We start from the raw sequence: 15,534 nt of genomic DNA, 5'->3' as shown, positions 1-15,534 counted from the left end.
AATTGCAGGGGGTCCAGGTTGATGGGGAGGGAAGAGCAGATGTAACCCTTCACTAGCTTCTCAAAGCACTTCATGGCTATAGAGGTGAGAGCTACAGGGCGGTAGTCATTGAGGCAAGCAGGCTTGGATTTTTTGGGTACAGGGATAATGGTGGACTTCTTCAGACAGGTGGGGATGACAGCCTGTTCTAAGGACATGTTAAATATGTCAGTGAATACTGGGGCCAGTTGGTCGGCACAGACTTTTAGGACGCGGCCGGGGATGCCGTCCGGTCCTGCTGTCTTCCTGACATTCACTTTCTTAAAGGTCCTCCTCACCTCATGTTCTGTTATCCTGAACACTGAGTCTCCATCAGCAGCGCCCCCCCCCCCTCTATTGCAGTGGTTTGTAGGCTGGTGCTGTTATTCCCAGCCTCAAACCTCGCATAGAAGGTATTGAGATAATTTGCTAAGGAGATGTCACTGTTCAGCTTGAGGGAGGTGCCTTTGTAATCTGTTATCGTTCTGAGGCCCTGCCACATACCTCTAGAGTCAGCCTGTTCATATTGAAGTTCAATTTTATCCCTGTAGTGCCTTTTTGCTTCTATTACTGCCCTCCTAACGTTGTATCTCGCCACCTTGTGGTCATTCATGTTGCCTGCCACAAGCCCGGCGTTGTAGGCTGAGGTGTGCGCCTTCAGAGCTTCGTGGACGGATTTGTCTACCCAGGGCTTTTGGTTTGGGTAAACTCTAATTGTGGTAGTGGGGATTGTTTCTTTTACCAAAGTACAAACAAAGTCCAGCACTGTTTCCGTGTAGTCATTAATGTTATCTGTGTTGTTGCGGAACACCCCCCAGTCTGTACATTCAAGTGCAGCTTGGAGCGTCTCCTCTGATTATACAGACCATCGCTGCACATCTCACGATACTACCGGGGCGCGCTTGAGACTTTGTTTATATTTTGGTAAAAGGAAGATGGCGTCATGGTCTGATTTGCCGAAACCACTAGCAGCTTGAGACTTATATCCACACTTAAATTGCGAGTAACAATGGTCTAAAATATTTCCGCCTCTGGTGTAGTACAAGTCACGGGCTGGTAGAAGTTTGGCAATACTTTTCTCAGATTGGCGCTATTAAAATCACCCACAATCACAATAGCAGTGTCAACATTAGCTGTTTGAAGTTTGTTTACCTCGTCATGAAGCAGGGAAAGCGCGACTCCAGTGTTTGCGTGTGGTGGAATATACACTCCGATCAAGATGACCGCCGTTAACTCTCTCGGGAGAAAGAAAGGCCGACACTTGATGGATATATACTCCAGGTTGGGGGAGCAGTGGTTTGAACGCTCCTTCACGTTGCCTGGATCACTCCAATTGTTGTTCACCATGAAGGCTATTCCACCTCCCCGCTGTTTACCGGATTCTTCTGTTCGATCTTTGCGGTGGATGAAGAAGTGGTCGGCCGGTTGGATAGCGTGGTCTGGGACGTCCGGCGTCAGCCACGTCTCGGTGAAGCAGAGAACATTACAGTCTCTAACGTCGCTTTGGAATTGAATCCGTGCTCTGGTGTCGTCCAGTTGATTTTCTATTGATTGCACATTGGCCAATAATATGCTGGCCAATGGCGTTCTGTGTCTCCTGGATCATAGTCTGTTTCGGACGCCGGCTCGTTTTCCTCGCCGCCTGCGTTCTTCTTTGTTGTTGCCTGGGCCGCAGCTCAGGATCTCAGCAGGCCATTGTTGCTGCTCAGCGAGCCGATCCAGAGAGCAATCCAGATGGTACGTTTTTCTTAATCCAATGTCGATGAGTGACTGCCGGTCATACACATTAAATGCACCAACAGCTGGTACAAACAAAACTCTTAAAACTATAAATATTAACAAAAGTAAGCACAGCCTCGTCGGAGCAGGCAGCCGGACGTGGCAGCGCCATTGTTCATTGTCTTGTGTTGTGTTGTGTTGTTTTGTATCCAGGCTGGTAGCTCAGCTCCATGATGAGCTGCTGTATGAGGTGGAAGACTCCCAGGTGCAGCAGTTTGCAGGTGACCATCACTAACACGCTGACACTCCTCCCATGTGTTCACAGAGCTGAAATACTGCGCAAATATACTTTTATATAAAAAAAATTAAACATGGCAGATATTTTTAAGACCATCTGTTTATGATATTTTATGTCTACTTCTGTGACCAATGTATTGGCAATACTAATATCCTCATAAATGTGTTCGCACCTCACTTGATCAACACATTGACCGCCAGCAGCAGGGGGCGCTGATCCCCCTTCATCGGCAGGTCTTTATTCAATGGATATAGTTTTAGACTGCGACATTTGCGAGTGCTTAAAATTAGGGATGTCCGATATTATCGGCCTACCGATATTATCGGCTGATATCGGCATTAAAATGTGATATCGGAAAATATCGGTATCGGTTTAAAAAAGAAAAATTATTTAATTTAATTTTTTACATTTCTATAACGTTTATTTACCCAGGCACGCAAGTAAGAACAAATTCTGATTTTATTTATTGTCAAAAGTATGCATAATGTTGTGTTAATTCCACAACAAGAGATATGTAATGTTAATTGCCTGAAATTATTCCATTTTGGGGGGGGGGGGGGGGGGGGGGGGGGGCCCTGCATATATCGGTATCAGTTGATATCGGTTGATATCGGTATCGGAAATTAAGAGTTGGACAATATCGGTATATCGGTGTCGGTAAAAAAGCCAATATCGAGCATCCCTACAAAATATATCTTATATTATATCTATGGGTCTAATAACACCATCAACTGTCAGTGAGTTGCTTCCAGTCAACATGCCCAAAACAGATTGTTTTTTCTTTCGTACATTTCCGTTTTATACCATTTTGAATAGAGTATGGTTTGGGTGCTTTTGAGTAATTCCAGGAAAAAGACGAGAAAAAGGCATTTTACTGTAATCCAGTCATCACGTTGTAATTTTTCGGCTGATTATCTAATCATCCTGAAATCAACGCTAGATTATCATTATTATATCTCGTTGTGCATACATGAAATGGCCATCGTAGCGGGGAGCTCGCCCCCCCCCCCCCCCCCCCCCCACCGCAGTCAACGGTAATAAGCACATAGACCTAGACACAGATAGCTTTGATCGCTGTAGAAATAAATATCAGATCAACGCAAGGTTTCATATATAGTGTTCTTACCTTGTCTCTGATGTAATGCAAAAGCAATCATCCAATTATCTGATCGTCATTCCAGTTATCCACAGCGATCATGCCCCGACATTACGAAGCGTTACACGCGGACGGGCGGGCGGGGTTAATATTCACATTGGTCGTTGTAAGCCCCTGGCTCGCCGGAGTATTTAAACCTCGCCCGCCCGGCTCAGATCGGCTCCTAAAACACACCAGCCCATTTAAAATGGGATGCAATAGCTCCGCATGGCAGTAGAGGGCGGTGTTGACCGTCTGCCAGCTCAGACAGGGTCTGAAGGGTATACCAGAGACTGCAGCTATGAATTATGAATAGATATAGCGGATAAATTAGGGCGGCTAGGTGGTGTAGTGGGCAAGGCACTCGCCACCAGTGTGGAGACGCTAGGATTTGCGTGTTCGAATCCAGCTCTCCACATTGTTTTTCAGTTTGGCTGGTCGTCCGCAGTAATACACATTGGCCGTATTACGGGGAGGGAAAACTGAAGGGTGGGGATCGAACGTTGTGAACAAGCGACTCCTACAAGTCGGTTGGTGCGCCTCAGGAAGTGTCGGGGGCAGCGTGAGCCTCCCACGCGTTACTCCTCGACACTGAGAGATCGAGCTGCGCAGGTGAAAAGATGCGACTGCTGTTACCTCAAGTACCGGAGGGGACTTGTGCTATGTATGACTTAGTCCACATTGCAGCCGGCTTGTGGGAGGCAAGAAACAGCGTTCGTGACAGGGGAGGGTTGAATTGGATGATACGAAATTGGGATGGGAGAAAATATGGAAAAAATGGGAGAAAAAGTGGATAAAAAAAAAAAGATATAGCGGATAAATGAAATAACGATCCCAAAAACGAGTTAACTCGTTTCTGGCGCTGAACGCATGGCGGGCAATAACGAATGTACTCGTTTTTGGCGCAGATCCAGTTAATGAGGATCTGTATGCAGCATTGGCTGTGTGATCTTAATTATTCATTGTGGTGTGTGTGCGTACTTGCGTGCGCGTGTATGTGTGTGTGTGCACGTGTGCGTGCCTTTGTGTGTGTGCGTGTGTGTGCATGTGTGTGTGTGCATGTGTGTGTGTGCGTGCGTGCATATGTGTGTGTGTGTGTGTGTATGAACAGCTCTGGTGAAGAACACCATGGAGTCCCTGCAGCATGTAGACTGTCTCGGAGTCCATCTCAAGGTGAGCTTATGCTGATGCTTGTGCTGATGCTTGTGTTGATGCTTGTGCTGATGCTTGTGTTGATGCTTCTGCTGATGCTTGTGTTGATGCTTCTGCTGATGCTTGTGTTGATGCTTCTGCTGATGCTTGTGTTGATGCTTGTGTTGATGCTTCTGCTGATGCTTGTGCTGATGCTTGTGTTGATGCTTCTGCTGATGCTTGTGTTGATGCTTCTGCTGATGCTTGTGTTGATGCTTCTGCTGATGCTTGTGTTGATGCTTCTGCTGATGCTTGTGCTGATGCTTGGGTTGAGGAAGTACTGGCGGCTACTGTAATGTTTAGATCAAAATAATACAAAAGGATATACTAGATGTTATCTGGACAAAGACAAAGTGGCTCAGGAGGTAGAGCGTTCATCTCGTAATGGGCCTGCAGTTAACTAGCCAGAGCCGGTGGGGAGGAACAGCGCGGATTGTGCAGAGAAATTTGGCATGGTCGCCTCCGCCGTCGGTGTGTGAATGTGTGAGTGAACGGGTAAGGAACAAAATTCTAAAGCGCTTTGGATAAAAGCTGCTATATAAATGCACCATTTAGACAAATGAATTAGACGTTTTGACAGGCATCAGATGTCGGGGATTATTTAAATTCTCTTTAGGGACAATGTAACTGAGGGGTACAATTCCCTGACTGTATTGATAAGTATGGTATCATTAAACCACTACCGCTTTATGTACTTTAATTACTGGCCATACAGTACACGATATATGAATATGATGAACACTTCCCACAATGAAATCGGTTCCAGTCAAAGGTATTAATCAAGTATTTAATGGAGCAAAAGGTACATAGGATACTTTACATTATTCTTTGAATGCACTTGTAAGGCAAAGGAGTATGCGTAGGCAAATCAATAACGAATGTCCATTCTCTGGTTACGCAGGAGGTAATTATACAACCTGAATCTTAGGGAATTATATCTATGGTACACTAGTAATAGCGGGAGATACTGGAAGGGGTTCCCACTGGTTGTAAGCCAGCAAGGGGGTAGAAGATCTGTCGGTAGTAGGACGTCTGGTCAACGATGACTAGGGAGACTTCAGGTACAGAAGCCGGTGCAGTAGTCTCTTGATCCACAGACGAATACAGCTTGGTTCTCTTGTAGACTGTAGCTCTACAGTGAAGAAAGCTAGGCGGCCTCAGGCTCTCTGAGCGCCGACTCGACTTGACTCCTCTCGGGGTAAATCCAACACGTGCAGGCGTCGGCGATTATCCGCTCCATAAATCATAGGACCAAAGCAAATATATTCCAGCCGCAAAGGGCTATGTAGTCGTCGGGTAGATTAATCCAGTGTACATGTCCATACGGTTCTCGCCTAGGTCTCCTCGGGTGAAAGCGCCATGCGGTCGGCCCAGCCTGGATAAGAACTCTAGCTAATACGAGAAAGCGTTGGAGATGCTGGTCACTATAGAATTCTAACCGCACGATACACTATACACAAATAGACTATTAAAGACTCAATAGAAATATGTCGCACTCGACTGTATAGCGCCAAACTCTGACAATTCAGTTACTAATTCGCACGCGGTCTCGATGCTCTATTCTGAGGCCAAACAGGCCATACTTCACCGCACGTTGTATCGTGGGTGAGGCTTCAACTTATCGGTAACATACTAAATGCACGAAGGGTACGGAGGTAAGGGGCTAAGGGGCTTCTACATTCACCTGCGCCGTATTTATACGCACGGTGAACAAATAGTGCCACTCTCATTTCTGTCGCCGTATCCCTGGGCAGGGCCGGGGCAAGTACAGACATGTCGTGTCGGTGACTTTGAACTTGGCTCCGGGGGCCGGTCCCTGGCGCCGGTGGACCACTGTCCAATAGGAGAATGAACTATTATGGGCTGGACTAAAGGGATATTCCGTGTATATGTACAAGGAATATACAAGGGATATCAAACGATATACAAATACTATGCAATATATATCAATAAATAAATATATATATTCGGTTTAATCTGATCCTTTGTAACAGCCGCCCCCTAATTAGTCCCACCTAATTAGCTAAGCAGAGACAGATTAACCGCACTGTCCACTACTCAATGTCTGCTGTGAGGGTCAGTCAGTTCACAAAGTCATGGGGTCATGGTCATCATCGATAGTATCGGGGAGCCTTGGCAGTTCTATTAGCCTCGCCACGGGTCGGGTGTAGGTCCGCCCTTGGATGAGCACTTCAGCTGCTCGGACCTTTCCGTCGGCACCGGTGATCACTTTGCTTACGCGGCCAGCCGGCCACATAGCTCGGGGTAGTGACTGGTCGATAATCATGACGACTGTTCCTTCTGTCAAATTGTCTCTCTCTTTTACCCATTTCTGGCGGGTCTGTAGAGACGGTAGGTAGTGGAGTAGGAAGCTGTTCCAAAACTTGTCAGCCAATACTTGACTGTACCTCCACATTCTTCGGCCGTTCGCTTCTTCAGGCCTGTACATTGTCTGGGGTAGCGCGGGGTCCAGCCGCCCCATCAAGAGTGTGTTGGGGGTGACTGGGTCGACATCTGAGGCGTAACCGAGGGGCTTTGAGTTCAATACTCCCTCGATCTCCGTGAGGACTGTCATTAGGACTTCTTCCGCCACGGTCTGGGCCCCAAGCACGGCGTACAGGGCTGTCTTTATTGAACGTACTTCTCGTTCCCAAGTTCCACCGAAGTGAGGTGCGTTCGGGGGATTAAACTGGAAGTCAATCTGGTATGGAGCGAGGTGGGTCTTAAGTTCTGGGCCCATAGCTTGGAAGCTCTCTCTCAGCTCTCTTTCTCCGCCTTTGAAGTTTGTCCCGTGATCAGACAACAATATAGACGGTTTGCCTTTCCGCGATGTGAATCTTCGGAAGGCCATAAGGAATGAGTCTGTGCTCATGGTTGGAAGGAGTTCTATATGTATCGCTCGGGTGGTCATGCATTTGAATACAATACCCCACCGCTTCTCGGTTCCTCTTCCTTTCTTTATATACAGCAGGCCGAAACAGTCCATACCGGTGGAGTGAAAAGGCTTGTCGCCGAGTCGGAGGCGACAGGGAGGTAGGTCAGCCATCCGGGGTATACTGGGCTGCGCTCGCCACTTACGACAGTCTAGACAGGTTCGCTGGAAGCGCCGCACTGCTTCTCTCCCTTGCAGTATCCAATAACAACGTCTGATCTCCGCGAAGACTCTCTCTGCCCCTGCGTGGTGCACATCCTCGTCGTATTTCTTTATGATCAGCTCTGTGACCTTGTGTCGGCTGTTCAAGACTATCGGGTACTTGACGTCATCCGGTAAGTCTGGGGCTCTCCGCAGACGACCACCCACTCTGATGAGACTATGGGCGTCGCTCTCGGGTGCTAGGTGGAGCAGTCTGCTGTCTGATGGGCCCCAAGCCGGGACGGGCTTTGCTCCCTGTAGACAGTCTAGCTCATCGGGGAACGAGTCTCTCTGGGCTCGTTGTAGTAGAAAAAGTTCTGCTTCTTCGTAGTCAGCTGCTGAAATGTCAGTAGTGGGCTGAACCTCTGGGTGGTGCCACAGAAATGTCTTTAGCTGCGCACTCTCTAGGGTGAGGCAATCGTCTATGTCGGGGTCTGTGGAGACGAGTGTGTTCAATCCACAGAACACAGATTTCTTGTTTTCGGCCTCCTCTTTACTCGCCTCCCGTGGGGTGGGTGTAGGCCACTCTTCTTCCGGGAGCTTGAGAAACTCTGGTCCGTCACTGTATGGGTTGTGACGGGTGAGGTCATCCAGGGACATTCCCCGGGTGATGACGTCAGCTGGGTTGTGTTTTGTGTCCACATACCTCCAGCTTGCTACTTCTGTTAAATCTTGAATCTCTGTGACTCTGACCCCCACGAAGACCTTGTATCTGCACGAATCAGACCGGATCCATGGGAGTACTGTCGTGGAGTCTGACCACAAGATTGTTCTTTGCACCGGAATGGTGAGTTCACGTTGGATTAACGTGGCGAGGTGCGCTCCTGCTAGGGCTGCGCAGAGCTCTAGACGCGGGATAGATTGTTGCCTTCGTGGGGCTATTCTTGAGCGGGCCAGGATGAAAGCAGTATGTATTTCTCCTCCCTCCTCTCGGGCACGCAAGTAGGCCACCGAGCCGTAGGCTACTTCGGAGGCGTCGCTGAAGACGTGCAGGTCCATCTGGCATGTCTCCGGCCTCACTGTGGGTGGGAAGTAGCTGCGGTGTATGTTAACACCTGGGAGTGAGCTGAGTTCCGTCTCCCACTCTCTCCATGTGGATGCAAGGTGTTCGGGTATGGGGTCGTCCCAGCCCTGGTCCTTGTCCCATAACGCTCTTACAATCATCTTTGCCCTGGTGGTGTAAGGTAGAATACATCCCAACGGGTCATATTGTCTGGCGAGTGTTCTGTATACACTCCGTCTGGTGGTCGGTAGTGCAGTCGACCTTCCCTGCTCCTTGGTCAGGGGTGTGTGTTTATAATGGAGCGAGTCTGTTTTGAAGCGCCAGACTAGTCCTAATGTCATTTCTTGGGCTTCTCCTGGGATGGTCGCCATCCAGGTCTCGCTGCTTGCTGCCTTGTCCTCGGGGGAGAGGCTGCGCAATACTTGCGGGTCGCTGCTGGCCCACTGCCTGAGATCAAAGCCGCCTTTGATCAGGGAGGCGCGGAGCTTGAGTAGAAGGGCCTCGGCTTCTTCTGGCGTCGAGACGCTTTGCAGACAGTTGTCCACGTAGAAACTATTTTCTACACTTTTTCGGACCTCTTCATCAGCTGCTGGGTCCTCTGCGACGTGTTTTTGCAGTGCAAACGTAGCACAGCATGGGCTGCATGTGGTTCCGAAAGGGAGGACTTCCCATTGATAGATGGCTGGTTGCTCATCCCCGATCCTCTCTCTCCATAGGAACCGCAGCAGGGGCTTGTCCTCCTCCACTAGTCTCACCTGCAGGAACATCCCTTTGATGTCGCCGCTGATGGCCACCTTGTCCTGGCGGAAACGTAGTAACACGCCTAGTAGGGAGGAGCCGAGTGTTGGGCCGGGCAAGAGCTCTTTATTCAGATTTTGTGATCCGATCTGGTAGCTGCAGTTGAACACAATACGATCCTTGCCGTTGTGGTGGACTTTGTGGTGCGGCACGTACCATGATTCGGTCGTCTGATCGGCCTCTTTAATGTCAATTTTCTTTATGTGTCCCGCTGTGATTAGCTTGTTAATCTCAGCGCGGTACACAGTCTCTTGAGCGGGGTCTCTGGCTAGGCGCCGCTCTGTGTTCAATAGATACCGCTCCGTCGCTTCTTTTGGGGCGTGGAAGGTGGGCATACCCTCTCGCCTCAGGAGTGGAGTTGCGTATCTCATCACTCCGTTGACTTTGACTCTCTTTGTCCCTTGCTCGAGGAGTGCTATGGCGTAAATGTCTTCCTTGGAACGAATGTCTTTCTTTTCGTTCTTAAAGGGCATTGTCTCTAGTGTCCATAGCCTCTCGACATGCTGTAGGAGGGTGGTGTCTTCTTCTGTCACTCTGGAGTGGAGGCAGCTAGTGGCTGCTGTTCGGTTAAGAGACTTAGCGAGGGGGCCTTGTAATGTCCATCCTAGGCGGGTCTCGACTGCTGCAGGACAGCCTCTGGGCCCTGTGTGGACCCGGTCTATCGGGACTATGAGGTCTGCATGGTCGGAGCCTATCAGCAGGGTCGGGGTGGCACCGTCTATGAGCGGGATAGGTAGTTGACGCAGGTGCACGTATTTATCCATCAGCTTGGCGATGGGGTAGGTGTACTGCGACAGGCCTATTTCTTGGCTGGTGAAAGCATTAGTAATCCTATACCGTCTCTCTGGCTGCCCGCTTGCTGCGATAGTGAAGGAGACATTCTCGCCCTTTATCGTCTTTAGATCTCTTCTTATTGTCCGAATCGTCATCTGGTTTTCGCTCCCCCGCAGCCCCAGCTGGGCCGCAGCGGATGCGAGGAGAAGGGTCTTCTCTGACCCGTCGTCAAGGACGGCGTAAGTGTCCATGACCTTGTCTTGGTAACTCAGTGTTACGCGGACCACCTTTAAGAGCACTCGGCGCCCCCGCTGCTGGCGGGGTCAATGTACATAACACTTGCCTTTGTGCTGCTTGAGGGTGCGGGCTTTCTTCTGTTACTGTCGTGTAGGACATCTAGGTGGGCTCCGTCACACCGACTACACCTCTTCTTTAAGCGGCACTCGGCTGCCATGTGACTGCGCGCACATCGGTAACAGCGTCGGTTGGACTTTATCCATTGACCCACTTCGTCGGCGGTCATCTTCTTGAATGTGTCACATTGTGACAACCAGTGTTCTTTCTCGCAGTACGGGCACACCATCTTCCACTTCTCTTTCATCGAGGGGGTACTGTGGTTCTTGCTGCTCGGTACTGGTTCTGATTGGTGCATGACAGTCACCAATCTTCGGCCATCGTTTGCTCTCCTAGGTCCCTCTCTGGAGCTTGGTGTGCTCCGCACGAACGTATCCAATCGCAGGCTGCTGACTTCTCTCGCCAGGAAGTCGGCTAGGTCTAGGAGGGATGGCTCGGGACCGTTAGGATCACGGTGGTCTCTTTGCCGCCTGAAGCGCTCTTGTCGGGCGGGCGGAAGCTTCTCTAAAATCCTCTCGACATTAGAGTTTGCGTATAGTTCGTGCATACCCTTTTCTCGTTGCGCCCCCAGCATCCCTACCAGGGATTGTACCTTGATAGACAGGTCGTCTAGTGAGCGATTGTCTGTTGCTGGGGGTAGGCGGTCAATATGCCTTATCTCTTGTATTACGTAGTCCCATATGCGTCCATATCTTTGGTCGAGTGCTGCTAGAGCCGCTGTGTATGGGGTAGTAGAGGTGGCATAGGCCAGCGCTATATTGTGCGCTCGGGGCACCTTGAGGTGCTTCAATAGGATAGCATACTTGTGGCGTTCATCAGCTACATCAGCCATCATTGTCTCTAAGCACATCCGTAGCTCCGTGTACTGTGCTCTGTTCTCATGGGTGAAGTCTGGAAACGTCGGTGTGCCAATGTATGATGCCGTAGATGGCTGGCACATCGGTGAGCGTTGGAAGAGAGGCCTCCTAGGCGAGTCTCCTCTTACGCCTCTCGGTGGGCTGGTACCGGCAGGGTACCATGGCCCGCGTATCCAGGTGCTATTCCTCGGGACTGGTCGTGCGTCAATCTCACCCGTGAATTGAGTCGGGGGTCTGTAGCGCAGAGCCGCGGGTGTAGAGCCTGGGCTGTACTGGACCTCCTGGTCCTGTGGAGTACTGTGCTGCTGTCGGGCTTGACTCTCCTCCTCTCCCTCTTCTTCTTCCTCTGTCAGGTCCTCTAGATCCTGTAGTCGTCTATTTAGCCTCTCCGCGGTGTATACCGTTCCTTCCTTGTAGCTGGGTCTCACTGGGACCGGTCGGGGAAGGAGTTCGGAGGGGGGTATAGGCTCTCTCTGGTGGTCGGGCTCAGGGTCGCTTGAACGGTTAGGGGAGGGTGCCCTTGACCCGTGTCTTGACGACGCCCTGGAACCCCGTGCGGAGGGAGGGGGTGTTGCCCTGGCGATCAGCTGCTCCATTAGCTGCGCTTGTAATCGGTCGCGCTCGGCTTCGCGCTTGGTGAGAGCGATGTCGCGCTCTGCTTCGCGCTTGGTGAGAGCGATGTCGCGCTCTGCTTCTCTTTGGGCACCGGCAGCGCCGCGCTGGGCTTCGGCGGCGGCGCGCTGGGCTTCGGCGTGGTCTCTTACCATATTCTCTTCCGTCTGAAGGCGTCTAATCTCTAGACGTATACGATCTTCGTCGCTCCGTTGCTGTGCTTGGAGGCGTTCTCTTTCCATGGAAGAATGTTCGCGCTCACTAAGCGTCTGTGCTTGGAGTCGATCGCGCTCTGTAGAGGCTGCTAGGCTGGCGAGGAACGCCTGTGCCAGCATCTTGTCCGCCTCGCTGGGGGAAGACGCTGGTTGAGGTGATCCGCTCCTGGCAGTACTCGTTGGAGATGCGTTCTCCTGCGGGGAGTCCTGGAGCTCTATCTCCTTGGCGCTCTCCTCTTCTTGTACCGGGCAGAGTTCCATCTCTGGAGGGTTGTCTTTCTCCTGGAGCTCTCCGGGGACTACTTCTTCGGTCTTGGCGGGGGGGTAAAGTCGTGTCAGTTCCCTCCTGGTCCCTACCGTGAGCTTGGTCAGTTACATTAGAACCCACTAGGGCCTCTGTTGGCGGGGTAGCCTGGTTGATAGGGTCGGACATAATTTTACTTTCTACTTTTTCCGCGTTTACCGTCTGTAGAAGGCTAGGTAGTATACTGGCAACGTAATCCTCTAAGTACTGAGGTGGCTGCCGTCTACGCTGCGGGCGATCTACTTTAGGAGGACCGTTTTGTGGAGTGTTCATCATAGGCCATTTCAATATTAATACCACTATATTAATATTACACTAGTTATTATCCGGCTCGAAGGACCAATTGTAACTGAGGGGTACAATTCCCTGACTGTATTGATAAGTATGGTATCATTAAACCACTACCGCTTTATGTACTTTAATTACTGGCCATACAGTACACGATATATGAATATGATGAACACTTCCCACAATGAAATCGGTTCCAGTCAAAGGTATTAATCAAGTATTTAATGGAGCAAAAGGTACATAGGATACTTTACATTATTCTTTGAATGCACTTGTAAGGCAAAGGAGTATGCGTAGGCAAATCAATAACGAATGTCCATTCTCTGGTTACGCAGGAGGTAATTATACAACCTGAATCTTAGGGAATTATATCTATGGTACACTAGTAATAGCGGGAGATACTGGAAGGGGTTCCCACTGGTTGTAAGCCAGCAAGGGGGTAGAAGATCTGTCGGTAGTAGGACGTCTGGTCAACGATGACTAGGGAGACTTCAGGTACAGAAGCCGGTGCAGTAGTCTCTTGATCCACAGACGAATACAGCTTGGTTCTCTTGTAGACTGTAGCTCTACAGTGAAGAAAGCTAGGCGGCCTCAGGCTCTCTGAGCGCCGACTCGACTTGACTCCTCTCGGGGTAAATCCAACACGTGCAGGCGTCGGCGATTATCCGCTCCATAAATCATAGGACCAAAGCAAATATATTCCAGCCGCAAAGGGCTATGTAGTCGTCGGGTAGATTAATCCAGTGTACATGTCCATACGGTTCTCGCCTAGGTCTCCTCGGGTGAAAGCGCCATGCGGTCGGCCCAGCCTGGATAAGAACTCTAGCTAATACGAGAAAGCGTTGGAGATGCTGGTCACTATAGAATTCTAACCGCACGATACACTATACACAAATAGACTATTAAAGACTCAATAGAAATATGTCGCACTCGACTGTATAGCGCCAAACTCTGACAATTCAGTTACTAATTCGCACGCGGTCTCGATGCTCTATTCTGAGGCCAAACAGGCCATACTTCACCGCACGTTGTATCGTGGGTGAGGCTTCAACTTATCGGTAACATACTAAATGCACGAAGGGTACGGAGGTAAGGGGCTAAGGGGCTTCTACATTCACCTCCGCCGTATTTATACGCACGGTGAACAAATAGTGCCACTCTCATTTCTGTCGCCGTATCCCTGGGCAGGGCCGGGGCAAGTACAGACATGTCGTGTCGGTGACTTTGAACTTGGCTCCGGGGGCCGGTCCCTGGCGCCGGTGGACCACTGTCCAATAGGAGAATGAACTATTATGGGCTGGACTAAAGGGATATTCCGTGTATATGTACAAGGAATATACAAGGGATATCAAACGATATACAAATACTATGCAATATATATCAATAAATAAATATATATATTCGGTTTAATCTGATCCTTTGTAACAGACAATGAAGTGATTATTAATAACAAGGATGCATGCACAATCCTATTCTTACTCATCCAGTTTTTGGCATGGCCACGTATCGCCAGTGACGTCTGTGCCTGTGGTGACCCTTGGGGTGGAAAGGAATCCCAACCTGAGCATGACATAAGAGCACAATGGCTGCCGTGTGAATATGGTCAACAGCGGAATAACCCCTTATAAACAGAAGAACCCCTGCTATGCAGAAGAACCCCTCAGGATAACCCCTGCTATGCAGAAGAACCCCTCAGGATAACCCCTGCTATGCAGAAGAACCCCTGCTATGCAGAATAACCCCTCAGGATAACCCCTGCTATGCAGAAGAACCCCTGCTATCCAGAATAACCCCTCAGGATAACCCCTGCTATGCAGAAGAACCCCTGCTATGCAGAATAACCCCTCAGGATAACCCCTGCTATGCAGAAGAACCCCTGCTATGCAAGAATGGAAACAGATCTGTACCCCAACAGTAAATACACAATACACATATAAATGGCAAATGGTAAATGGCTACATTTATATAGCAGCTTTTATCCAAAGTGCTTTACAATTTGGTCCTCACATTTGACCCACTCACTCACACATTCACACACCGACGGCGGAGGCCATCAAGGTCTAGCTGTAGGTAGCTAGCTGTAGGAGCTGTGTGTGTGTGCGTGCGTGTGTGCGTGTGTGCGTGTGTGTGTGTGTGTGTGTGTGTGTGTGTGTGTGTGTGTGTGTGTGTGTGTGTGTGTGTGTGTGTTAGTACAGTAACTGGCTCTGTGAGCTGTTTGTCGCGAGGCAGCAGTCAGGTGAAATGATGAGAGACGCTTTACTGAATGTAGGGCAGTCTGGACGACGTGCGCATCCACTACAGTATGTCTCTCACACACACACACACACACACACACACACACACACACACACACACACACACACACACACACACACACACACACACACACACACACACAGAGACACACTTTTACATTGTTCCCATTCTTGTGTGTGTGTTTACCAGGTTCCCCTGAAGGTGGCGGTCTCCAGTGGCAAATCATGGGGTTCCATGGCTGAGCTCAACGTCTCTCCAACATCTCCTTCTCTTGGGTTTTGAGGCTTGACCCACAACCCCCCCCCCCCCCCCAACAACCCCAGTCTCCTGCTATTTCTATCATTGTCTCTTGAAGATCTATCACTGTCTTCCTCTTATCTCTTCTCTCTCTCTCTCTCTCTCTCTCTCTCTCTCTCTCTCTCTCTCTCTCTCTCTCTCTCTCTCTCTCTCTCTCTCTCTCTCTCTCTCTTCCACAATTTTTCTCTCTCATGTAGACACACACACTTGCTCGTTCAGCCCCACTCACCCTGCATCCCCCATCGCTATGGAAACCAGCTCCTCTGAGCTGCCAATTCTCGC

General features: G+C 49.9%; 1 protein-coding gene across 1 annotated transcript in view; it reads left to right on the top strand.

Moving 5' to 3' along the window:
* The window catches only part of poln (polymerase (DNA directed) nu), a gene marked incomplete at both ends in the record, with an annotated part of 436,170 nt that extends 420,933 nt beyond the window's left edge, over nucleotides 1-15,237 (top strand). Inside the window, 3 exons of the mRNA XM_084312171.1 lie at nucleotides 1,951-2,018; nucleotides 4,282-4,343; nucleotides 15,145-15,237. Coding sequence (XP_084168297.1) covers nucleotides 1,951-2,018; nucleotides 4,282-4,343; nucleotides 15,145-15,237 — 223 coding nt within the window. The remainder of the gene's footprint in view (nucleotides 1-1,950; nucleotides 2,019-4,281; nucleotides 4,344-15,144) is intronic.
* Nucleotides 15,238-15,534: the final 297 nt, after the last annotated feature.

Source organism: Notolepis coatsorum (assembly GCF_963971535.1).
Source record: "Notolepis coatsorum genome assembly, chromosome: 4".
Taxonomy (NCBI): domain Eukaryota; kingdom Metazoa; phylum Chordata; class Actinopteri; order Aulopiformes; family Paralepididae; genus Notolepis; species Notolepis coatsorum.
Note: the sequence above shows the minus strand (reverse complement) of the source record. Positions and strands in the feature narration are given on the sequence as shown.